The 26,668-nt window shown below is 51.7% G+C and overlaps 2 protein-coding genes across 2 annotated transcripts in view; one reads left to right on the top strand and one right to left on the bottom strand.

Moving 5' to 3' along the window:
- Nucleotides 1–26,668, top strand: part of DSCAM (DS cell adhesion molecule) — a 985,823-nt gene that overhangs the window by 10,120 nt on the left and 949,035 nt on the right. The gene's annotated exons all lie outside the window — the stretch shown is intronic.
- Nucleotides 18,849–23,324, bottom strand: LOC147698843 (uncharacterized). Its single transcript, XM_086933522.1, has 2 exons — nt 22,934–23,324; nt 18,849–19,450 (listed from the first exon to the last, which is right to left on the bottom strand). The coding sequence occupies exons 1-2, from the start codon at nt 23,307–23,309 to the stop codon at nt 18,849–18,851; spliced, it is 978 nt and encodes a 325-aa protein (XP_086789648.1). The 5' UTR covers nt 23,310–23,324.

Below are 26,668 nucleotides of genomic sequence, written 5' to 3'. Positions count from 1 at the left end.
GATTGATCCCGATCTACTCCACTGAGGTTAGTGTGATGGCTTCGGTTGATTCCAGTCTACTCTATTGAGGTCAGTGTGATCACCTCCATTGATCTGTATATACTAGAGGCCAGTGTGATGGCCTCGGTTAATCCCAGCCGTACCAGAGGTCAGTGTGATGGCCTCAGGGAATCCTGGTCTACTCTATTGAGGTCATTGTGATGGCTTCAGTTTCTGTAGCACTCATCCGCTCTGGTGAGGTTGCTCTGATCGCATTAATTGATCCCGATCTACTCCACTGAAGTTATTGTGATGCCTTCAGTTGGTTTTGATCTACTTGAGATCAGTGTGATGGCCTCAGTTGATCCCAGTCTACTCTATTGAGGTCATTGTGATGACCTCAGTTGATGCAGTAATGATTTGCTCTGGTGAGGTCACTCGGATCACCTCAATTTAACCCTGATCTACTCCACTGAGGTTAGTGTAATGGCTTTAGTTGGTTCTGATCTACTTGAAGTCAGTGTGATGGCCTCAGTTGATCCCATTCTGCTCTGTTGAGGTCAGTGTGAGGTCAGTGTGATCAACTCAGTGGATCTGTATCTACTAGAGCCCAGTGTGCTGGCCTCGGTTAATCCCAGCCTTCCTAGAGGTCAGTGTGATGGCCTCAGGGGATCCCGATCTGCTCTGGTGAGGTCACTCTGATCGCCTCGATTGATCATGATTTATTTCCTGAGGTTAGTGTAATAGCACTGATCTACTCCATGTCAGTGTGAAGACCTCAGTGGGTAAGACAAAAAAGATTAAAATTCTCTATAGCTCATTTGAATATGTTGATTTTTCACTGTAGCAGTCATGGCTGTGAAACTACATTAGTGAGAAATGATAATAGCAGCAGTAATGCCTACATTTTGCAATCTACATTGTTATTGGTCATAGCAGTGAGTATGCAGAAGGACGGCAGGTCAAATAGTTTGTCATGGGATGATGTATTTATATCATGCCAGCATGAATCCTTGTGTTGCCAGCATGTGGAAGTAGGGATTAGGGATGTTGGCAGGATCTTGGTGGCTGCTGGACAGATGAGAGTGTACCTGGCCAGGAGTCCTCATAGTCCTTTATTTGCAAATAACGCTGTTGCTAACCAGAGGTATCATCAAGCTATCCTGCATACTGAAATGTGATTAAGCTCTAACCACCATGGCTTCTTTGGATTCTGCTTTGATAGAATCTCATTTATGTAACAAACCGGGTCTGGCGTGTGGCACAGTAAGGCTGCGCCAATTCAAGAAACAAACAAAACAATTTGCCAGTACTGTGCAATTTTTTTGATTTTTGGGTTGAAGAGCTACTAATTGCTCCTCGACAAAGACCACTCTTTCAGTCCAAACAGTTTATGAAAACATACGTTTTTTATTTTATTATTTTATCTGAACTGTCTTTCAGTTCTAGTTCATGTATTTCGCAGTATTTTGTTCTGCGGTGTTTTCAAAAATATGTATATACTATCTGTCAATATACATAACACAGAGGAGGAACGGGGAAGTACACGCAGGAAATGATAAATCAATAGGTTATGCGACAATTAGACAATTGACACAAGACGTAGACACTGGACAACATTAAACATTCATGGCTATCTACAGGAGGTTGGGGCGGTAGGAGTTGGTGGCATTTCTCTCAAACTGTTTGTCATAGAAACACAGATTGTAGCTTAATTATATGTACAATTCAGCTTATTTACACTTAAATCATATTTAGATCCAACTGGATAGATGCTTGCATTAACTACAGAATGAAACAATCCATTTCAGGCCACCTAACAAATAGCGCCTCAATTGGTCGACGCGTTTCGAATCCTAAACCTTTGATTAGGATTCTCTTCAGGACCATACAAAATCAATCTGTAGAAAAAAATATAAAAAGCAAACTGTCAGTGGAAAATAGAGGGACTCTCAACTTTCACTCAGCATCCAGACCACATCCAAACAGTTACCTGTCAATGGAATGACTTGGGCTCGATGATTAGCTGAAAAATCAAAGAACATTTCTATTCAGAACCTATTTAAGAAGTTGGTTATCTACACTCGGATATACGGAAATCTTGTGTACTCACTAGATTGTAGTGGTAACAAAAACCTCATAGGAGCATCCACGCTGGCGGAAGGTCCATTGCCTGTGTTGTTTTAGCTCAATTCGGGATCGCACCTCAACACCAATTCTAAAAAGAGAAAACAGCAGCTTTCAGTGCGCTATTTAGGGCTCCTTGCTATATTGAATCAGTCTTGATGGCGCCCCTAGCAGCGGCATAGGTGCACCACGCTGTAACTAATGGCGGGGGTGTCGCTATGCCCTACACTCCTCACAACATGCCAGAACGGGGACTTTATTTTGCGCGAGGCGGCTCCGGCAGACGGATTGCTGGCTTGGGTTCTGGGCAGTGTCTAATTACCTGAGGCTGTGCGTCTTATTCCTCCACTGGGTCGCGGTTGTCAGTAAACGCGATGCTGGTATTCGCCGGGTTGTGATATTTTGAAGTCAGGGTTGTTTCCGGGTTCAAGCGCTATGACTCATGGGAGTTGTAGTTTAGATGGTGGAACTCATGGGGATTGTAGTTTAGAGGGTAGTCCGCGGGTTCAAGCGCTATGACTCATGGGAGTTGTGGTTTAGATGGTGGAACTCATGGGGACTGTCGAGGAGCTCTTCAACCCAAAAATCAAAAAATTGCACAGTACTGGCAAATTGTTTTGTTTGTTTCTTGATAGAATCTCAAGCATCAAGAAGCCCACATGTACATATTGTGCTTTTTAAAACAGCTACAAATTTAAAATTGAGCAAGTAAAACAGTGCAATTTATTTAGTGGTCAGAGTGAGTGGAGCCACATCCAAGCGCTTGGATTTAAGTGCACATTCAAAGATGAAGACTTGGGGTGCTGGACGTGAAGTTTGTCCAGAGCGGTGTCAGACTGCTCATAACAGAATCCCGCCTACTCAAGTGGGTAACTGTGCACTTTTTCAGAGCTCTGGCCAGTTGAGACCAGCTGGTGTCCCTTCTTTATTGAGACTAAAACTGTAGTTATAATCTTGTACTCTACATGTGGTTCTAGGCCCAGCAGACACCAGAAGGAAGAGAAAGGAAAGCATCATGGGTGACGAGACCCCAAAAAGATATGGTTCAAGACGTTTTGTGCCTGTACTGTCTGCTACCCCAAAACGAATACAGTGCTACCTGTTACATGCATGCTATACCCGCATAGACGGTGCGGGACTCTGTACCACCAAACAGTAACACTGCGCAGTTGTCGTAACTGTGACTAAAACGTCCAATTTTTGATTATGGTGTTGATATAATACCACAAGTTCATCCGACAAAGAAACACAAAGATAAATTAGCCCACAGCAAGCATCTACCCAGAATAGTATAACCATGGAAAGTCTCAGTCAATCAGGATTCATAAAGCACGGCTAATCACACGATAGGGTATTCAGGCCATTCAAGGTTGATCAATGCATATCAGGTACCAAGTGGCATTCACTGATGGCTTCCTTGGTGCTCACAGCCTTATGCTGTGGGGCCAGCTGGGTCCAGAGGATGCTCTTCATTGTGGCAAGTCCCACAGAGTGTTGTGACAGCAGACTCCATCAGGTCTAATGTTCCGTGTACCAGAGTACGGACCGGTTATGTACTGAGCAAAATCTCTTAACGGGAGTAGTCCCTTCGAGTGTTTGGACGCTGGTGTGACACAGCAGTGACGAAACACATGTTGGCAAGTGGGGTAGTGACAAGTCTGAATGTGGACTAAGAATTTGATACTGCGATAAAAACACAGTGGATACCCCAGCCTCAACATTGATTTAGTGAGTGCTCGGAGATCAGTTTCAAGAGCAGCAGATATGTTAACTTTATCAATCTTGTGTTGTGTATATTCTTGGTAAACTTGGCACACAGTCTGTCAGGAGGTCGCTTTGCTGTTGTGTTTGAAGTTTTCCAAATTAATCTAGTGGACATTGGTTTGGGAAAGTAAAGCCCAGGAAATGAAAAGTTGTATCTTTGACATGGAATCAGATAGTTTTTCACTATACTAATTCACCACTAATCTCTTATGAGTTCCGGAGTAGCATGCTACTTGCCAAGAAAGCGCTTCAACACCCATTCAGGGGTAACAAGCGCTATATAAATGCAAACCTTTTTCCCTCTTCTATCCCACTGCTATCCTTCTGAATCCAAATAACTGACTAACCGATCCACCACTCAAATTACTTACATATTTCACTATACTAATTCAACACTAATCCTTTATGGGTTCCAGAGTAGCTTGCTACTCACCGAAAAAGCGCTTTGACGCCTCATCAGGGTAGTAAGCGCTATATAAATTCAATTACAATGCAATACAAAAGTAGGGCTATTTTAATTGGAGCAACAAGGGTAGAGGCAGGTATATAGTTCTCCGGCTTCTCTGAAATTCATAATGATAGTGCAGAACAGGAAAAAAGTATGGAGACCTTACATTAGGTACATGAAATCTGCTGCACTCTCAGGGACAGATTTATGATTTTCTTTATGCAACACAGTCTAGAGCAGCAACCAAATTTGCTGTCGTACGTTTTGCTGAACATGAACCAGAACAGAGCGCAAAGCCATAAGCCATGTCTTCTAGGATTGGTTTGCTGCTGTTTCCCCTTGTGAAGGCACTCTTAAAGGCTGCCTTTCACGACACACTACATGCCACCATGGTACAGAGATGAGTTTGCACTGTTTAGAATAGGATTTGTACATGAAGCATACTTTGTCAGTCCCAATTCCTGTCTAGACAAAATAGAGGGGTCCCACACGTTGCCTTTGATCTGTGAATTTTAAAAGTCATGGAATGTATGTGTGTTGTTTTTTGGATAAATGAAAACATTTCTTTTGGTTAGCACCTATTTCAAAGGGGCCTTAGATTTTTGTTCAAATCTGTTTTTATTGTGAACACAGCGATAAGCCTACAACCCCTTTTCGGAGCCGGCCGCGCATAGAAGAGCCAGTAGGTAAAACTAGACAGGGGAGATGGAGTCATTAACACAGCGCCCTGCCTACAACCCCCGGAGGGGGGGGGGGGGCGGCCGCGTGGCTTAGGGGAGAGCAGAGCAAGAGGTGGCCATAAGCTGGCAGTGCGTCGTTGTGTGGGGTAGGCACGTATGTGAGGAATAGCAATGGTGTCACATTTTCAACAGGCCCAACAGGGACCTAACTGCCCCAGAGAGGGGTGGAAGCCAGAGTGGCAAGTAGGAAGGAAGTAAAGTCAGGAAAGGAGCTAGCAGTGACAAGGTGAAGAGGAGGTAGAGGGGCGCACCCGTGGCCACAAACAGGGAGTGCAAAACACAAAGCGGCGCTGGGGGTAGCGGTTAAGAGTCTAGTCTGCTGGGGTCAGCAGGGATGAGGGCGTCCTCGAACAATTGCAGAGCGCGGAGCCTGGGAGGCATGTGGCGGGCATAGCTAATCGAGCACAAGAGGCGCACTAGGGGTTCCCACACTGCCTTGAAGCGCACCCCCCTGAATTGTATCCGCGCTGTGAGTAGTTCCATAGTCAGGACCTGCCAGAGGCGCACGAACCAGGATGCTATCGGCGGCGCCTCTGCTCGTTTCCAGTACAGGGCAATGAGTTGTTTGGCAGCACCTAACATGTGAAGGGTGAGGATCCAGTCGCTGCGCGTGAGGGCCCTAAGTGTGGGGGGTCGGATGCCCAGTAGGAGTGTGCAAATCTCTTCAGGGAGGGGGAAACCCAACACCTTCTTGATGTGACTGAGGACCTCCTTCCAAAAGACAGCTAGGGTAGGGCAGGACCACCAGATGTGTACGAAGTCACCAGTCGCAGTGCCACACCTCCAGCACAACGGCGAGGAAGCGGGGAACATTTTGCTGAGTCGCAGGGGGGTGTAGTACCATTGCGTCAGCATTTTGTATGCGTTTTCCCTTTGCGGGATGCTGCGGTAGGTTTTGGGGATGTCGTTCCAGAGCCGAGTCCATTGAGAGGGCGTGATGTCAGCGCCTGTCGCCGACTGCCACTGTTTCTGATAGGGGTGTACAGGTGGGGCGGTGGGGTGTTGCAAGATGTTGTAGATCTGGGAGATGAGCCGTTTCAGCCCCCCGAGGGATCGTGCCAACTTCTCAAAGGGGGTATACGTCCTAGTAGCAGCTTGGTACATGTCATCCCCCGAGGTCCAGTGGCGCAGCTACGTGTATTGTAAGTGGGCGGTGGGGGGGAGCCTAAATTCCTCCTTGCAGTCTAGCCATGTTTTAGGCGATCCGCCAAGAAAAAGGTCTCCTGCAACTCTGCAGTCGCCTTGCGTCCAGCTCTCAAAAGCTCGGGTCCGGGCGGCTGGAGGGAAGTGTGGGTTACCCGCAATGGGAGTATGCGGAGAGGGAAACGTGGTGAGACCCTTGGCCACTGCCACCCTGTCCCATACCTCAAGAACCGTCCTCGTGGGGACCGCAAGATATGCACTTCTGGAACGTGCCACCCGCGGTAACCAAGGCAGGTCCCATATGGTACGCCCCGTGACCGATCGGTCCATGTGGAACCAGTGCTTGTCGCTTTCGCGTGCACCCCATTCGATCACGTACCGGAGGTGTGACGCCCAATAGTAGTGGAGGAGATTCGGGCAGGCAAGACCGCCCCTGTCTCTCGGTTCCATCAGGACTTTCTGCGAGAACCGGGGTCTTTTGCCCCCCCATATGAAGGACGTAAGGTCGCGTTGAAGGTTTCTGATGCAGTGAATCGGGATCGGGGTGGGGAGGCACTGGAAAACATACAGAATGCGGGGAAGGACGGACATCTTGACAGCGTTGAGCCGCCCCAGCCAGGAGATCATCAAGGGTTTCCATTTTCGCAGGTCAGCCAGGACTTCCTTGCGGCAAGTGGCCCAATTCCTCGAGGACCACGAGTCGAGATGGGGCGCGAGATCCAGGCCCAGGTATTGAATATGGCTGTCCGCCCAGCGATAGGGCGTGACCCCCTGCAGGAAAGAGATCTCCTCGTCGGGGACGGTAAGGTTAAGCGCCCAAGACTTGGCGTGGTTGATTTTAAGGCCGGACGCCTGTTCAAACAGGGAAAGGGCTTCGTGCACCGCTGGGAAGGAGACCCGAGGGTTCGTAAGAGTAAGAATCAGGTCATCGGCGAAGAGCGCTACCTTATTAGTGCGCCCTCCGTGGGGGACACCATGAATATCAGGGGTACGCCTAATCAGCTCCGCCAGCGGCTCAACCGCAAGGGCGAACAAGAGCGGCGACAGTGGGCATCCCTGCCTCGTACCCCTGTGGACCGAAAGCGGCGATGTCAATTGGCCATTGACCCGAATTCGGGCTTGCGGTCCTAGGTAGGGGGCCATGCACCTGGAGATCATGATAGGGCCAAGACCTAGTTTCTTGAGGACCGCCCGCAGGAAGGTCCAATCGATCCGGTCGAAGGCTTTTTCTGCGTCCAGCGAGAGGAGACAAGCCGGTATTTTCCAATGGTGCACCTTTCCCACCAAGTGCGCCAGCCTGCGGACATTGTCGGCTCCCTGGCGGTCTCGGATAAATCCCACCTGGTCCGGATTCACCAGGCCCGGCATGTGTGGGTCAAGTCGTTTGGCCAAAACCTTGGTGTAAATCTTGAGATCAGTGTTAAGGAGGGCGATGGGGCGGTAGGAGGCGCACAGGTCCGGGTCTTTCCCAGGTTTGGGGATCAGGGCTATTTCCGCCAGACCCATGTCAGGGGAGGGGCCGACGGTGTCAGAAAAGGAGCTGTATAGTCGCAACAGATGCGGGCGGAGCTGGGTCAAGAACAGGCGATAGAAGGCCAACGGTAGGCCGTCTGGCCCCGGGGTTTTCCCCACGGGGAGATCCTTAACAGCCTCCGTTATTTCCTCCTCCTGTAAGGGGCTCTCCAGCGAGGCCGCACACGCCGGGGACAGGGTAGACCCCCCGTAGTCTGCGAGGACGGCCTCTCGGGCCTCCGGGGAGGTGGGCTCCTCGGCATATAGGGAGGAGTAGTAAGCAACAAAGGCGGCCTGCTTGGCCTTCTCGGCGGTGGCGCAAGTGCCGTCCTGCTGCTTGACGTTGGCGATGTGGGCCCTAGCGGTACGTGCCCGCAGCCTGCCGGCCAGTAGTCGGCCAACCTTGTCCCCACCCTCGTAATACCGTTGCTTGAGTGCTAGCAGGGAGTGTTCCGCCTTGTTGGTGCGCAGGGTGCGGAGTTGCCCCCGTAGGTTAGCTAGAGCTCTCTTTGACGCCCGCGAGGGGGAAGTCCGGTCCCGGGCCTCCGCAAGCTTGATTTCGCTAGCCAGGTCGGTTTCCATCTTGGACTCCTCCCTCCTCCGTGCCGCCGCCAGGGAGGTGATGTGACCCCGAATGGTGGCCTTGAAGGCGTCCCAGACCGTGTGAAACGGCAGTTCAGGGGTGTCGTTAACGGCGAAATACGAGTCTATGGCGTCACGGATGCTGGCGACGTCGTCCGGGTCCCGAAGGATCCTCGGGGGGAGCGTCCATCGGCGTTCACGAACGGCTTGGGACAAGGGGTCCTGCAGCAAGAGCTCCACGTGAGCGTGGTCCGACAGGGAGATGTCGGAGATAGCAGCAGCTAAAGAGTCTCGGGCCACCTCAAGGGAGGCGAAAAGATAGTCGATTCGGGAGTATGTCCTATGAGAGTGTGAGTAGAAGGAGTAGTCCCGGGTCCCCGGATTGTGGTAGCGCCACACATCCACAAGTCCCAGGTCCCTTAGCTGTGTTTTAAGAGTGGAAGACATTGCTCCCGCTCCATTAAAGGGGGCTCCCGCCCGATCTAGCTCGGGGTCCCAAACAAGATTGAAATCGCCGCCCAGGATCACATTACTATCGCCCGACGGGAACTGCTCCCGCAGGAGTGTCTGGAGGTATTTGTCCTGCGACTGGTTGGGAGCATAGACACACCCAAGCGTGAACTGCGCACGGCCCAGCTGTACCGTGGCTCGGAGGAAGCGCCCGTCAGCACTTTTGTAAGGTTTCACGGATCCCCGCCTAATGCCAGCCCTGCATAGGATTGCCACCCCCGCTGTCTTGGTGTCAGAGGATGCCCAGAACTGTGTAGGGTATCTAGGGTGGGCCATGCGTTTGGTGTCTCCCCTGAGAAGGTGCGTCTCCTGGAGGAGGATAATGTCAGGGGCGTGGTGTAGGAGGTAGCGCCATACCTGCTGCCGCTTGTTGGGGGAGTTGAGCCCTTTGACGTTGAGAGAGAGGACTTTCAAGGGTGTAGGGATGTTCGCTGTCATAGCACTAAGGGGGAGTGGAGTCGCGCATAACCCAGTGTAGCAGACCCTCCCGTAGACAATACAGCGGCAGCCGCTTCTCGCCTCCAGCGCGGCAGCCCCCGCAGAACCCACCCCTCCACCCCACCGCAGGCGCGAGAGGGGTAGTATAAAAGTGAAGTAGGAAGAGAAAGGTGAGAAAAAAGAAGAAAGGTACAAAAAAGAGACCAAACCAAAACAGGCCAACAGGGCCAGCATACAATGTCCCAGGTACCGGACATCCTCTACCCGAGGGTTTGGATGAATCCAGGAATGTCACTTCCTACAGGACAAAGGGAGGAAGCGGAGATCTGGGCAAGTAGAGTAGAATCAAATCGTCTCAGAGCCCGTCCACCCCGCTGCCCAGAGGTAGTCCGGGGGTGTGTCAGGCTGCGGGGCCACTCGGTCCGTTCAGGCGCCAGTGGGGCGCAGGGGCTCTGCGGTGAAGTCCATGGCCTGAGGGAGGCAAAGGGCGTCGTCTTTTCCACGAACATTGGGGGTAGGCCATCATGGAGCAGGGAGACACGCTGAAGTGCCTAGAAGGCGAGCGTGTGTATGGGGTAGCTGGAGTCACAGTGGCAACGTTCAGTGGTCATCCGGAGTTGAGGGGCGATCCCCACCCTCAGATCCTGAAGCAGGGGGCTGGGAGGCTCGCTCCTCGCGGTCGCCCTCGAGGGAGCGGATGTGGGCAATGATGTCCTGCTTGGTTTGCGAGGTAGAGAGTGCGTCCACCGGAGGGGACCGCCGACGTCTGCGCACAGTGGACCATTCAGAGCGTGGAGGAGCCTTCTCCGAGCGGGGAGGACGCGTCGGGCTGTGATCTGGTGACTCCGGCATGTCCAGCAGTTGTGCCGCCTCTCGGTAGGATCTAAGTGACCTGCGCTTGCCTTCCCATCTGAAGATGAGTGCAAAGGGATGCCCCCACTGGTAAGAGATGTTGAGGGTCCGGAGCTTCTCTGTAATCGGGCGGAAGACTCGCCGTCTGTGGAGTGTGGTGGGGGCCAGGTCCTGGAAGATCTGGATCTTGTGGCCTTCGTATCGCAGATCCGGGTTATCCCTAGCCGCCTTCAAGATGGCCTCCTTCTCGGTGAAGTAGTGGAGCCTGGTGACGATGTCGGGCAGGAGACCCGCTTTTCCCCCCGCTCCGAAGACACGGTGTGCGCGGTCCAGGCGCGGTGGGGGGGCGTCCTCTTCGCCCCACACCGCTTGCAAGAGTAGGGCCACATAGGCCATGGTATTAGTCCCCTCTTCTCCGAGTGGCACACCCCGTATGCGGAGGTTGTTGCGGCGTCCCCTGTTTTCCAAGTCTTCCTGCTTGATCTGGAGCTGGATATGTTGTTCCTCGAGGGTCGCCACTCTCCGCCAAATCTGTTCTAGGTCCTCCGTGCGGGAGTCGACCGTTCTTTCCAGACCGTCGACGCGATCGCCAAGGTCGGTGACTTCCTTGCGCATTTCTTTGACGCAGGTGTGGACCTCCGTCCTGAGGGACCCAATTTCAGTCTTCAGATCGGCCATAAAGGAGGTCATGAAGGCCTGCGTCACCGGTGGGGAGTCGGGTGGCGGTGGGGGCTTCCCCCCTGACGATGCCGAGGGCCCACCGGAGGGTGATGGCGAGCCCGCCTTACCCCACATAGAGGCTACTGACGCCCCTCTGGTCGTCGTGGGTGTGGGGTCCGGTTTACTCCCCTTGCCGCGGGTCATGGTCCACGTGGGCCGCACTCAAATAGGGGAAGTCCAGGCCGCGGAGGGGCCGCCGGAGCTAGGGTGGGCAGCGCACCCGAGAAGATGAGGCAGCGCGGAGGCAGGGGAGGCGGCGGAGAGGTGAGGACTGTAGATGGGTCACAGCAGGCCGGGCCGATGTCCGCAGGCGGGTGGCCTCTCGCAGTCTCGTGGTGTGACTCAGTACCCCGGCGCCGCCCAGACCAGGGCCTCCTCCCAGCGTCGTGCCCAGCCGGTCCCACCGCAGCCAGCAAGGAGTGTCCAGGAGGGTCCCTGCCTCCCAGCGGCGGGGAGTCCAGTGTCAAGGGGCAACAGGCAGCAGAGATCCCTGGGGTCCCCGCGCGAGCACAGCAGGGTCACCCAGTCCGGGGTCCGCCAGGCGTGGTAGGGTCGGGTCTCGGCGGCAAGGTGGCCAGGGGTCGGTTGCTGCAAGGCTGGGGCCCACCAAGGCTCAGGGGTCGCCAATGCACCGCGGTCAGCAGCGCGCCAGGCCGCAGTCCATGTGTCCAGGGCGGCTGGGGGCGCTCAGGCTGGGATCGTCGATGTGTGGGGGCCGGCCCGCCGCCAGAGGTGGGAAGTGGCGGGAAGAGCAAGCGTCGGGCCCCTTCGGGAGATGGCAGGCGGGGGGGGGGCAGCGCGCTGCAGCTCACCGTCTGGGCCCAGCGACGGGCGGTGGAGTCCCGACCAGGATTCGGGGGCCGCCGGCAATCCCACAGGTCTGGGCCTGGTTTTCCCGCCGAGGCCGGGGGCTCAGGTAGGAGCGGCGTCCGGGCCGCCGCTGTGCCTCTCGCTGGTGGCAGCCCGGCAGTCCGGCTCCAGCAGCTCCGGCGCGGCTCCGCCGGCAATAGACTGGGTCCGCTGTTCCCGCACGGCCGCAGGTGAGGCCAGGAGTGTTCCGGTGTCCCTTCTGGGCTGCAGTGCTGGTCCTCTCCCCAGGGGCTCGTCCCGACACCACAGCAGCAGCCTCAGGGCAAGATGGCGGTCTGCGACCGTTGGTGGAAATCCCGCCGGCTGGCGGTGTGGCCGCAGGAGCTTTCACGGCCGCGTCTCTCCGTCAATGAGGGACACCAGCAGGGACCGTGATGTGTGGGGGTCCCCCGGAGTGATTACCCCCCGAAAACTACGCTGAAGCAGGCGGATTAAAGCAGCGGGGCGACGGAGCTCAAGTGAGACACGTCTGCTCACATCGCCGCCGTCGGGCCTTAGATTTTTACACAAAGCAGAGTTTGGTTATATTAGTAGATCCGACTTTGCGTCAAAAACTACAGGTGTTTGCACTATAATGCCCCAATAATGTCCCCTTGATACAAACACTGTTTGCACTGATGAAGGGCTTGTTTCCAGTGCAAATAAATGTCCTTTCTGCTAGAAAGTAATTGCCAATGCTTTGCTTTCTCCTCTTTGTGACTTTGCATAACGTTACAACGGCGCATTAGTAAAACTGGGTGTTCATTTTTATGCCTCTGTTCTCTTCTCTTTCTACCTCTCGCATCTGCATTTCTTCCCTGCAACATCTCTTTTACCTTTTGCCATCTTTGTTTTTCTTTTTTATGCCTTCTTCCTTGTCACTTTCTTTCCAGATGTAGCTTTGTCTTTGACTCATTCTCGCCTCTTTCCCTTATCTCCCATCCATTCTCTGCCCCTTGCCACCCACCTGCCTCCCTCGCCCAGGGACATTTTAAGGATTTTGGGGGCCAAACACATTTTGGGGCCCCTGTTCAGAACAGCTTTGAATTTATGATCCAATTTCAGCTCTTTCATGCTCTTTGGCCAGGTTGCTGACAGTGCACTGGTCCACATGTGGAAGTGTGTTTACATCTATTATTCAGGAACAGTGGCATGTGTTTCAATATCGTGACACCGCAGCAGCTCACCAACATTACTGGAAATAATCTCTGTGACACTCTCCCATTTCTCATATGTGAGGTCCTGATTTGATCTAAAAGAAACTATTTTGATGGATGTTGCACGAAACATAAACAGAATATTTCTCTGCAAAGTATGTGTAATAGACTCTCACACATCACCCACATTAAAATAAATTATAGGAAAAGGGTATTTAAAACACTCTGTTTAAGAATTATTTAAGGCCATCAGCACAGAACAGAGCTGGCTCTGTCAGCCCCCCTCCCCCCGAAAGGCTGGGGTCCTGGGCCAGAGCCCACTTTGCCCCTGCCTTAAAACGTCTCTGCCCTTGCAACAAGCCAGCTCTGTGTGGCGCGAGCCCACCTCTCTCTCCTCCCCCCCCCCACCCCGCAGTACAAGCTATCCAAAGACACGTTCTTGTCAGGCGTAGGCAGTTTTGCATTTTTAATTGGTCGTGTCATGGCTTTGCTGCTGCATTTGACATGTTTATAGCCCGGGGTGCGACTGTTTGTTGGCTGATAAGCAGTCACAACAGGGCAGTAGCCTGGCTCTGACATGTTTCCAGAGAGATTCGAAACCTGACGTATTGATAGAGCGCGCTTTGCCATTGGCGCAGATTGGGGAAGTGATCACAACAGACCAAGCTCTAAGGGAATGTAGAAAGATCTAGGCCAAGCCGACCAGCATAGCAACACAGCGACTTTTTTTACTTTCACTGAAGGCAAGTGGACAAGAAGGATGAAAACTGAGGGGGGCGTAAATATCCAGCAGCGGCTGGTATTAACAGAGGGTGGTAGGACGGGCAAATGGTTGGTGAGTCGTGCAGCGTCACATGCGTGCAGCAAGTAAAAAAATAATAAAAAGTAAAAAACCACTAACCTTAGATGGACGACACAGCATCCTCCTGGCAGCACGTCCTCCTCCTGCTGCAGCGCGATGTTCAGGCAGGCTCGAGCCAACTGCATTAACCAGTCCTGGAGCTCTCTCACCAGTTTGTGAGCAGCGCCAGGATTGGAGGGAGCGGTCTCTCTCTCCGCTCCCGAGGATACTGGAGACCTGCACATGCTCTAACCCAGCTGCGGTAAGCTGAGCAGTGCTTGATTTGAGCTGATGGTTGCTGGTGGGGCCCACTGGCACTCACTTTTGGGGACCGGCACTTATTTTTCCTGAGTCAAGGAAAAGGAGAAAGAGGAAAATGGAAAAAATGCCCCAAAGGATGAAAGGAGGAACCTGCAAGAGTGTGATAAAGGGGGAAGGAGTGACTGATAGTGGATTAAAGGGGCCCGTTCGCGAGTTCATGAGCATAGCTTTGGGCTGCCACACTTATTCTTCTACAAATTAAGCACTGGTTCTTAGTGACATGAAATAAACAATGAGATCAAAGCTTAAGTTGTCTAAAGCATCCCTGTAGTTCACTTTTTACTCATCTATAATTTCTATGTTATGTATGACGCACCAAAATCTTCTGCCCCTGCTTCAACTGTTAAGCAGAGGAATAACAGGAAGCCATATATAAAATTGCCCCTCTTCCCTGTCACCAATTAAAAAATACATTGCCTGCTGCCACCGACCCCAACACTGTCTGTGTTTTCCCTCCCCTCTCCTCCTGAAGCTGTGCTCCCTAATTTCCATGGCGGGTCTGACAGGCTCGTAGAGAGCCCAGCAAGAGTAGACTAGGGTCCAGTTGTGATGTAGCAACTGTGAGGAATAACTTTTGTGAATAAGTGTTGCTACATGCTTGCAGTGAGTGTTATATATGGTGTTGATGTGCTATGTATTGTATTAGCTCAAGAGTGTGGCAGGAGCGTGGTACGGAATGCTTGTTTGCATCCTCTCACTGAGTTCCTGTCCAGGACATTCAGGCGCAGATTTACAAGCCCCTTGTGCCACTTTTGCTTCATTTTTCCCATCTTAAAAGTGACGCAAAAGGGAAGCAAGGGGCTTGTAAATCTGTCCCTCAGTTGTTATGGGTGTCTTGGAGTGAAAGCCGTTTTGCCTGGCTTGTGCCTGTTCCCATGGGCGTACGCAGAAACGTTTCCAGGGGGGGGCACATTTTTAACTTCATCACCATCCCCCTTGCACCCTTCTCCCCTCTGCCTTGCACCCTTCTCACCCTCCCCCTTGCACCCTTCTCCCCCTCCCCCTTTTACCCTACTCCACATCCGCCTTGTACCCTTTTCTACCTTGCACCATTCTCCCCTCTGTCTTGCACCCTTCTCACCTCTGCCTTGCACCCTTCTCCCCCTTCTCCCCTCTGCCTTGCACCCTTCTCCCCTCTGCCTTGCACCCTTCTCCCCTCCGCCTTGCACCCTTCTCCTCTCTACCTTGCACCCTTCTCCTCTCTGCCTTGCACCCTTCTCCTCTCTGCCTTGCTGCCTTCTCCTCTCTGTTTTGCACCCATCTCCCCTCTGCCATGCACCCTTCTCCCCTCTGCCTTGCACCCTTCTCCCCTCCGCCTTGCACCCTTCTCCCCACTGCCGTGCACCCTCCTCCTCTCTGCCTTGTACCCTTCTCCCCTCCGCCTTGCACCCTTCTCCCCACTGCCGTGCACCCTCCTCCTCTCCGCCTTGAACCCTTCTCCACTCCCCCTTGCACCCTTCTCCCCACTGCCGTGCACCCTCCTCCTCTCTGCCTTGTACCCTTCTCCTCCTCCCCGTTGCACCCTTCTCCCCACTGCTTTGCACCCTTCTCCCCTCCGCCTTGCACCGTTCTCTACCTTGCACCCTTCTCCTCTTTGCCTTGCACCCTTCTCCCCTCTGCCTTGTACCCTTCTCTACTCTGCCTTGCACCCTTCTCCCCCTCCGCCTTGCACCCTTCTCTACCTTGCACCCTTCTCCCCTCTGCCTTGCACCCTTCTCCCCTTTGCCTTGCACCCTTCTCCCCCCTTCTCCCCTCTGCCTTGCACCCTTCTCCTCTTTGCCTTGCACCCTTCTCCCCTCTGCCTTGTACCCTTCTCTACTCTGCCTTGCACCCTTCTCCCCCCTTCTCCCCTCTGCCTTGCACCCTTCTCCTCTTTGCCTTGCACCCTTCTCCCCTCTGCCTTGTACCCTTCTCCCCTCTGCCTTGCACCCTTCTCCTCTTTGCCTTGCACCCTTCTCCCCTCTGCCTTGTACCCTTCTCTACTCTGCCTTGCACCCTTCTCCCCCTCCGCCTTGCACCCTTCTCTACCTTGCACCCTTCTCCCCTCTGCCTTGCACCCTTCTCCCCTTCGCCTTGCACCCTTCTCCTCTCTGCCTTGCACCCTTCTCCTCTCTACCTTCTCCTCTCTACCCTGCACCCTTCTCCCCTCTGCGTTTCATCCTTCTCGGCCACCCGCTTGCACCCTTCCCACCCATTGGAGGGGGCTGCCACCTGGTACAATGGAACAATTTCAAAAGCATGGTGGACTAGGACCGGCCCGGACTGGGCCCACACCAGACGCACTGGTGATCCGGGGGGGGGGGGGGGGGGTGGTGCAACTGCCCCCCCCTTTGCCACCCTGCGGATGCCCATTCCTGTTCCCATTGGTCAGCTTTAATAAACATCTTTTGGACACAACCTTGGAGTATTTCCATCCTTAACAGTGAGTTACTGGATTTGAATCCAGTTATTCACGCTAGTGAATCGCTACCAGAGCCACACTAGTGACTCTCTATCAGAGCCATGATTAATATAAAGGATTATGGACGGATACCAATGAGGGGTTCTGAGTTGCATTAAATAGACAACGAGAGTGAAACTTGACTTGTTTATGATGTCACTCAGAAACCTGAGGTGAAAAACTTTTCCATCAGTCACTTTTTTCTCATCCATAATTTTATATTATCTATATGGCCCCCAAAACCATCTGCCCCTGCTTTCAATTGCTATGCAGGGGCAGAGAAGTAATGGGGGAGCCATACATAACATTGTCTCTGTTATGTATTCCTGTCTCATATGTAAAATAAAACATACCTGCCTTCCTTGACCAGCCCCCACCACCCTCCTTGCATTCCTCCCCCTCCTGCAGCTGTGATTTCAGCTTGTATTCAACGTAGGCAAGCAGCACTGCACCGACAGGCTCTCAGAGGGCCAAACATATGGCCTGGAAGGCCTTTATGACATCACAACAGTCTGTAAACAAGATTTGCTATCAACTGTCGCTACGTCATAGCAGTTTGTTACGAGATTTAGAAACTGAAATAAATATTAACACATAAATATACCAGTTATGTCATTAGCACTGTGAAAAAGCCAAACTCCATTCCCTAGGCATGACACTTGCAAACTGTCTCAATCAAAATCAGCCAGCCTTAATCCCTTACTAACAGTTGTGCTAGACTAACACAACTGAAAACGGCAATTTGTTTGTGAAACATTCAGGACTCTGTATTGACCTGGAGTGAGGCAGTCAGCTTAGTAAGGAGGCTCCACCTGTTGTGAGTGGGATAGACGCCATGTCCCCCTCCCCAAACACAAATGTGGTATGATCCAAGGACTGTACACAACCTTGGGAGGGAGGGCGAGGGGTGGGTGGAAAGTAGACCAAGATTGTTTTGTGTGTGTAAAAGGCCGCTTTATTAGGAAACAGGTGCACATTACAAATATAAAACCTTGGCAACGCCTTACAAAACTATACCTCACAAAATAAATAAATAACTAAAAACCCCGCCCCCAACCCCCTCCCCTAAAATTCTTTGGCCCCTCCCCCGCCCAACAATACAGCAATAAAACATTACAACAACATTATAAACATCACGTCATCAATAAACATTACGTCATAAATCAAATCATTACGTCATCATTTAAAAGCTTTATTCATCAAACCCCAATCACATATTGAAAGCCAGGCCCTCTATAACCATAAACCCTGCCTGACCCTTCACTCCTGACAATACCCCCCCCACAAACCTGAACGGTCAAACAATGACCAACATACCCCTGAACCTGCCAATCAAAGAATCGATCCAATACTCATCAAACAATCTACCATAAACCGCACAGATACAACCAAAAACCCCGCACAGCACCTGTTCCTAGCGACAATACAAATTACAAGAAAAAAACCCTGCACACCTACGTCCAAGAAAACAGCCTTTAAGAAAAATAAAAAAATTAAAAATGAAAAAGAGAGGGGAAAAACCCTGAAGTACAAAATGGGGAAAAAAAAAAACCCCGGAAAGAAGGATAATAAATGGGAGGGAGGGTGGGACAAATATCTAACAGCCCTCCTAGCCACCAGGTCACCAAACCTAAAATGGTGGCTAGGAGGCGGGGACGGAGGAATTTATAATTGGGCTGGCCAGTCCTACTAGGCCAGCCCAAAACCAGAACATTCTGGCAACTTCTGCAAGAAAACCCCTCGCAGCCCTCCCAAACCGCCCGGGGGAGGGGACCTCCCTGCGGTCAGCTCCCTCCCTGCGGTCAGCTCCCTCCCCCAAGCCCCCCTTGGGAGGGAGGGCGAGGGGTGGGAGGAAAGTAGACCAAGATTGTTTTGTGTGTGTAAAAGGCCGCTTTATTAGGAAACAGGTGCACATTACAAATATAAAACCTTGGCAACGCCTTACAAAACTATACCTCACTAAATAAATAAATAACTACAAACCCCGCCCCCAACCCCCTCCCCTAAAATTCTTTGGCCCCTCCCCCGCCCAACAATACAGCAATAAAACATTACAACAACATTATAAACATCACGTCATCAATAAACATTACGTCATAAATCAAATCATTACGTCATCATTTAAAAGCTTTATTCATCAAACCCCAATCACATATTGAAAGCCAGGCCCTCTATAACCATAAACCCTGCCTGACCCTTCACTCCTGACAATACCCCCCCACAAACCTGAACGGTCAAACAATGACCAACATACCCCTGAACCTGTCAATCAAAGAATCGATCCAATACTCATCAAACAATCTACCATAAACCGCACCGATACAACCAAAAACCCCGCCACCCAGAAAGGTAGGAGGGGGAGAGAAACTACACCACCTCCCTTTCTGCCCCCCCAAACCGTAAACTAGAAAGAACCAAACCAATATCAACGTTGCATAGCTAGCGAACGCGCCAAAACCTCACGTAACTCCAACAAGTAGAGGTCCATACCCACCCTGGACAGGTGAACACCATTATCTCTGAAAAATTCCACCGTCTCAAATTTAATTTCCCTATGGGAAATCCTGCTAAAACCAAGACCACGGCAGCAGCGGGAAACTTCCGAGTTTACCTTCTTCCTGGCTCTGTCCACAGCCCTGGGATTGACTGCCCCTCTCCAGATCCTACGCGGTATCAATTCCGTCCAAAAGACATGGCACCCAGCCCAAAGCTCCTTAATAAGGCCCAGATCCCTTTTAATAGCTCGAAGTAACACCACACCTTTGGTAGCACAGAGATCGTTCTCCCCCAGATGAATGACCAAAATATCAGGACATAGACCGCCCACCATATTGTTGTTAAGACAAGGGATTAACTCTCTCCAGAGCATCCCACCTTTCCCCTTCCAAACCACATTAAACATTCGAGCATTAAAACCCAGGAGTTCTCCAAAGTAACTTTGTGCCGCCTGGACTCGGGCCCACTTCACGAAGGAATGCCCAACTATCCAAACTGTCACCACAGGAGAACGAGGCCCAGCAACCGATCCTACAAAAGAAAACAGAGTTAGAACTCATGGGAAGGAAGATGACGCATGCGCCTCCTCCGCTGGACTCCTCACGTAGCGCTGAAAACAGTTTGAAGACCAACGCCCCAATCTCATGATATCTCTGTCAGTCCAACCTCTGTTGAAGGCTTCAGTTGCAGCACCAATCCTGAAAGAATGTGTCCCATATAAGTTCCCATCCAGTCCCAAGTGCTGCAAAGCCTTGCGCAAAACCATTCGAAATTGGTATGTTGTAACAGGGGTGCCATCAATATGCTGAAAAACAAGCGCCTCATCACCACCCCCACAAACTGAACGCCAGCGCCGCGCCAACAGTAAAGGGCAAGTAAGCCTAGGAGCACGCGCCTGCAACCACACACCTTTCCCTTTTTTCGTCTGATCGGTTTTGGAGCTGGCCAGCCAGACATGCACCCCCTCATCTGAACAAAAAACATCCCGCCAGAATAGGCCACACTTGTATTTCGAACCCAACAACTCCGAAACCCTGAAAGCTCCAAAAAACATGAATGCCATCAACATGGAAAATAAACATGACTCAAAGTCATCCGAACAAACAGAAGGTAGAATAGTAATCAACCTAGCTAGGACCTGCCAAGATAAAGGAGCCCTGAGTCTAGTAGTATGCCCTTGCTCTCTGGCCCAACCCTCAAGCATCCTTCTGCCAATTTCCCCCGCTGTCGGGGAGTAACCCCACAACAACTTACCCATAAAAGCTATCCCTGCTAATTTTCCCGCAATGGTTACCTTGGTCAACCCTCTATCCATTAGGTCTAAAATGAAGTTCACCACATCCTCAGAACGGCGCCAAACTTCTTCGCGCCTAGAAGCACCGGATTCCAGAAACTCCCTCCAGGCCAGAGAATAAGCAGAACGCGTAGACACAGACAATGAACCTACCACCAGTTGTACGACCCGACCTTGCCTACGTGCCACAGATGAATCGGCATCGGGGTCGGAGTTCTGTCTGCGTCTCTCGCCAGTCCACGGAATCTCCCCCACTGTGAACGAGACAGAGCATCCGCAATGTCATTGTCCACACCAGGGATGTGCAAAGCACGAAAATGAATATCGTGTTTCAAACAACCCAGCACGAAGACTCTCATGAGCTTCAATACCTGTTCATCCCTGGCAGACTGTCTGTTAACGATCTCCACTACAGCCATGTTATCCACACGAAAAAGCACTTTCTTGTGTGCCAATTCCTCCCCCCAAAGGGTCAAAGCCACCAGCCAAGGGAAAAGCTCCAAAAAGGTAATGCTGCGACCGCCATTCAACCACTCATCCGGCCAACGTTCAGCGCACCATCTTCCATTCCAATACAGCCCAAAACCATCACTGCCAGCAGCATCCGAGAACATTTGCACATCCCACTGGAAGTCAACGTCCCGCACCAAAGGAATACCATTAAAGGAAGAAAGAAAAAATTTCCACATTCTCAAATCCTCCTTGACACCAGCAGACAAACGAACACGATGGTGAGGCAACTGATGACCTGCAAGAGCCCTGCCCAACCTTCAACAAAAAGTCCTGCCTGCTCTCACCACCCTACAGGCAAAATTGAGATGGCCTAGTAGCACCTGAACATCTTTCACCAACACTTTCCTTTTTGATAACATGGCTTCAAGTAAATCCAACATTTTCACTTTTTTGTTCTCGGGCAGGCGAGCACACATTGCCACCGAATCAATCTCAATACCTAAAAAGGACAAAACAGTGGCAGGCATCGTTTTCTTGGGAGCCAAAGGGACTCCCAGATCCTCCATGAGCCCTTGGAAAGTGTCCAGAGCAGACTGGCACTCCGTGGAGCCCGGGGATCCGACAAAGAAAAAGTCATCTAGGTAGTGCGTTACCAGTGAGTGACAGGACTGCTGAGTAAAGTACCATTGTAGAAAAGTACTAAAACACTCAAAAAGAGCACATGAAATGGAGCAACCCATTGGCAGAGCCTTGTCCACATACCATTGTCCTGCAAAATGAATACCCAGGAGACACCAGTCGTCCGGGTGGACAGGCAACAGCCGAAAAGCAGACTTTATATCACACTTGGCCATCTCAGCAGCTGCGCCCGCGGTCACAACAAGTGACATGGCCACGTCAACCGAGGAATAAGAGACTGAAACAGCCTCTGGGTCAATAAAATCATTGACAGACGACCCTTCTGGCCATGATAAGTGCTGAATAAGCCTGAATTGTCCCGGGACCACTCCAACAGGTGATATAATTAAATTAAGGATCGGCCAATCATGAAAAGGGCCAGCCATCCTACCTTCATGTACCTCTTTATTTAGCTTTTCTTGCACCACTGCGCCATGCTCAGATGCTGATTTTAAATTAGCAGACCATCTCCTCTCCCTTGCTCCCATGTAACCAAGCCGGAAACCAAATTCAAAACCATCCAACAATTTTTTCTTTACTGTTTCATCCTCATAGTCTTGAAGCGCAAGGCGCAACCTCTCCAACTTAACCGGTGTATGAGCCCTTGGACCCAGCACCCTTAGAACCTCTGAATCCCCTACCCCCTGAAAACTGTGTGGGCGTCCCTGAACCACCTGCACTTGCCTGCTTCCCCTGTTGGCTTCCTGCTGGCTGGTTATCCCAGCATCTGGAAAATGGGTGTCTCCTACCACAGCCAGAGCATTCGTTTTTAAACTTACAATATTCTCTGGTACAGGATCCCTTGTTAAACTCCCAGCAAGTGCCAATCCCTGACTGCGTGGTTGAAGTAGCTCCCACCCCTCCCCGGGTGGGCTTGCCCTGAAAGGGCCGGTAAACTAAAGGAAACCCACTCGCTGTAAAAATAGTCTTCCCCCCTGACGCAGAGCCCATTGTATGCTGCCATAAGTCAAGATCGAGCTCCCCCCATTTGGCCTCCGGATCCCAAGCCATCCTGGCCCTGAACTCCTCATCATATTGGGACCAGGCAAACCCCCCTCCAGTAATCTGCGCCTTGCGTATAACGTCCATGTATTTAAAAAGAGACACGCTGCGCTCTGGGAACTTTTCACAGTATACACTCGCATAAATAAGGAATGCAGCTGTCCAATTCTCAATGTTTAAGGGGACTCTAGGACGTTTGGCCAACTCAAACTCCTCTTCCTTAGACCCCTCTTTGGACCGGACTTCCCTGTGCAGCAGCTTAAGGAGTTCCACATACTCACCGTTCCAAATACGTTCTTTTGTAGTTAACATCAAGTGAGCACCCAAAGGCTTTGTGACCCCCATATACGGTAACTTTTTAATTTTCAATTCTTTACTGGCCAAATGCTCTTTAACCGTACTGGAAGCACCAGTGGTAGTACCACTCTCCACTTTACCCGTGACTTCCACAACATCATCAGTGCCCACAGCAGTGTCTTTCACGTAACGTCCTTTGAGCAATCTCCCTTCACCAACAACAACATCAGTTTCCTCTCCTGTGCCCACAGACACCATATTAGGTTTGGCCTGTGCAGCTAACTGCTCACCTGGCAACAGAGAGACCACTCTCGAAGGCTCCGCCCGTGGCGCTGAAGTCAATGTGTCTTGTCTGCGAGGCGCCCTGACCGATGGGCCGTGCTCTCTTCTCACTGGCACTTGACTCTGAACCACTGGAGCCTGAAAAACACTAGCAGAGACATGAGAGGGCACCCCCCCCTCCACGTCCCGCAATTCACCTTCTTCGGGACTGTCCTCGTCATAGTCCAGGACCACTGAATCAAAACCAGTATGCAACACATCACCACGGGTCTTACCTAACCCGGTATCAACAATAGTACATTTTAATGTTTTTGAAGAACCTCCAGGGGGGGGAGCAGACTGTACACGCCTGTAGCTCCCCTTGCGCTGACTCTGCGGCTCCATAGCCGCCGGCAAGGTAGGACACCTATACCTGCTACTCGTTGGGGCCAGCGGGGTCATGCCAGACCCTCGTGTGCTGGCCGCGGCGGGTTCCCTCGGTGGAACAGAGAGGGAAGGTAGCAGAGCTAGGCATTCTCCTCGCTTCCCCTTGGCGAAAGTGGACTGGACCGCGCCCTGCCAAGTCTGGACCTCCGCACCTATTCCTATCCTGAAAAGAAAAAGTTTGGACTGGTGTGCTAGGGTCCCTGAATACAGCACCTGAAACAGACCCTGTCCTCTGCAAATCAGAACCAACAATCCTCCCTGGACACCTATCCACAGGAACTGTCAACCCTGCACCAGATGCAGGTCTTGTGAAATTGCTATCAGGAAGAAAGGTTCCGTGGCCCACCAGTGACACTCTCCTACCTCCACTCTGAAGTCTGTCATCCACTCCTAGTAAAACAGCAGGCCCAAAAACCCCTGAACGTGGAGCCTCTTGCTCCAAAGCCACGCCAGAAACAGAACCCCCTTCACCCATTTGGGCCCATTCTCCCTCTCCCCTGGAACCCCCCCCCCCACATACAAAACATCGCCCACTGAAGAACCAGGCGTGGAAAACAATAAAGGGCTGCCCACATTACCCCCCACATCCACCATACCAGCATCAGCGTCCTGTTCACAAAATACCTGACCACCAGAAGGCGCCAAGCCCCCAGAGCTCAATTCAGCATGAGACACCACAAAACTAGAATCCCTCCTCTCCCCAGCATGTCTCTCATACCCAACCTGTCTTGAAGGGGTTAACAAAATCCTAGGTGGGGCCTCATGCAAAAACTGGGACTCGGCGACAAAGCACTCTGAATCCAGAACACGCTCCTGACCTGCCCCTTGCAACACAAATTGCACAGAGCCTCTACGCGCTCCACGCGCAGCAACCGCTTCCTTCAGTTGTGGGCGCCGCTCGACGAGCGGGTCCGAAGCAGAGCGCTTCTTAGTCCCTCCCCGGCCCCTCCTTCCCCGCCTTCCAGCCGAGGCGGCACCTGCAGTCAAAGGCCCCGCAAAAGAAAGCGCGCCCGCCTGCAAAACCGGGGGGGGGAAACAGCGCGTCACCCACAACCTGCGCCTGAACCACCATGGCGCCAAACGTGCTCGGAGCTCCCCCCGCCCCCACCGCAACTCCTACCTGAGACGCCGGAGACAAGCGCGTCCCCCTCCCGCCCTCAACAGCAGCGCCGCGCATCGCCGGAGCTTCCGCCTCACCCGCAGCTACACGCGCCAGCCGCTGAGGGGCCGGCTTCCTCGTACGGGACCGGCCCCTATCGCTTACCTGGCTCGGGCGTCTCTTCTTAGGCGACGAGCACGCCATAACTGCAGCGACCACGCCAGCAGAAGCCTGGCGCTGGGGCCGCGCCTGCACACCTCCTGCCAGCAAATCCATGCGACCTGCCTCAGCCAGCAGACGCATCGCCTCGACAAATCGCGAATCCTCCATTGAACAAAAGCTAATTCAATAAGCCTAACAATAAAGCCTAAATAAACTGTCTCACAAAACCACAATACCCTCTATGACAAAAACGCTAACAGCCCTCCTAGCCACCAGGTCACCAAACCTAAAATGGTGGCTAGGAGGTGGGGACGGAGGAATTTATAATTGGGCTGGCCAGTCCTACTAGGCCAGCCCAAAACCAGAACATTCTGGCAACTTCTGCAAGAAAACCCCTCGCAGCCCTCCCAAACCGCCCGGGGGAGGGGACCTCCCTGCGGTCAGCTCCCTCCCCCAAGCCCCCCTTATGGCGATTTTCTCCACCTCTCCTCAAATGACTAGCGGTCGACACACTTCTTGGCAGATGGGCAGAAGAGATACGAAGAAGAATCTTAGAAGCTTTGTTTCAAGCCGTCACAGCTGAAAATAAAATACAGTAATTATTCTGGTAGTGACAGCAGAGTCCAGACTAGACACAACCCTCAATACAAACAGCACATTTGTGACCGAGTCCAAGTGCCAGCATGGGGGGTGGAGCGGGGGTTGGGGGGGGCACACTTACCCTGAAGATTAAGGAAAGAAAAGCCAAGTGAACCAAACTGCCAATCATTCCGGAAGGCCTCTCAACAGCTGTGCAGAAATAATGTGACAGTGCCGGATGGAGCGCAGAGGCACTTCCGGCGAAATTGCTGTGTACGAAACAAGCTAAGCTTTCTTTTAACGTTCTGCTGTTTTTCACTTTCGCTAAAATACCTGACAATTGGAAAATACAGCTAGAACAGTGTAAACATTTAGACATTCTGTATGAAATTGTGAGAAACTGGCTTGTGTTTTCCTCGCAGGCATCTCGCAAGGCAGGCTATGTGCTGGGCATGAAAAGCCACCACTGTTTTCCCTCTCAAACATCTTAAATGCAAACTAATTGTGTTCCGCGCTTTAAATGGTGCTCATTCGACAGAGTAATGAATATTTAAATGAGCTCGAGCAGCTGTTAGGCAACGCGGCACGTGGAGCTTTCCCACGGCAGCGGATTCTCGCGGGACTTCCGCTTAACACAGAAAGGCATGTTCTCCATGTACAGATTTAAGGAAAGCAGAAATACCGGCGTTGCCGAGGGCAAACATCTGACACACTGCTCGAGGTTCAGGGAAGGGATGGGTTGACTGAAAGTGCCACCGCGGCATCGACTTCTGTTCCATGTTCAGCACTGCCACCTCCGTCGATTCACTGTAGGTACAAACTGCTTTTCCAGTCAATAGCCTTCACTGCCAGCCACATGCCACCAGGTAGCCCTGCCAAGCTTCCTAGGTCCATGTCTAACTACTGCCCCTGCCCGGGGTATGTCTTTGAATTCTGGGACTTGCAGTCCTGCTTATTCTTTTATAAAACAGGACAAGAATACAAAGGGAAAAAACCTGGACTATAGCAGCATATAACGGATTGACCCAGAGAACTTGGCAGCTATGCAGGCTTAGGGTCGCCTTTATCCAGCGTGGTACCTTTTATCCAAGACCACCCTCAGGCTGTGACTTGTATGTCTGTATTATCATGGAAAGTGAAACTACAACTCTCAAAATGCAGCTTGCTGCAGGAGAACAATTTCGCACTGACTATGGGCCCCACAGTATGAGAAATGACAGTGGATCAAAATCACACCCAGTATGACCGTCAGTAAATTCCAGAACTACCCCTGATGATCAAGTGAAAGTCAATATTGAGAAGCTGATATATATTTGGGCAAAAATTAAAAAAAAATACATTATTGTGCCTCCTCAACCCTTAAATCATGTCAATCTCCCCAAAAAGTAAAAAAATAAAAATTCAATCCACAAACAGCAAGACACAAATGTGTAAACCTAGAAATTAAAGCATCCTTATTCAGAAACACATTAATATT

Source organism: Lissotriton vulgaris, chromosome 8 (genome assembly GCF_964263255.1).
Source record: "Lissotriton vulgaris chromosome 8, aLisVul1.2, whole genome shotgun sequence".
NCBI lineage: Eukaryota > Metazoa > Chordata > Amphibia > Caudata > Salamandridae > Lissotriton > Lissotriton vulgaris.
The sequence above is the reverse complement of the archived record's forward strand: the minus strand, read 5'-3'. Positions and strand labels throughout refer to the sequence as shown.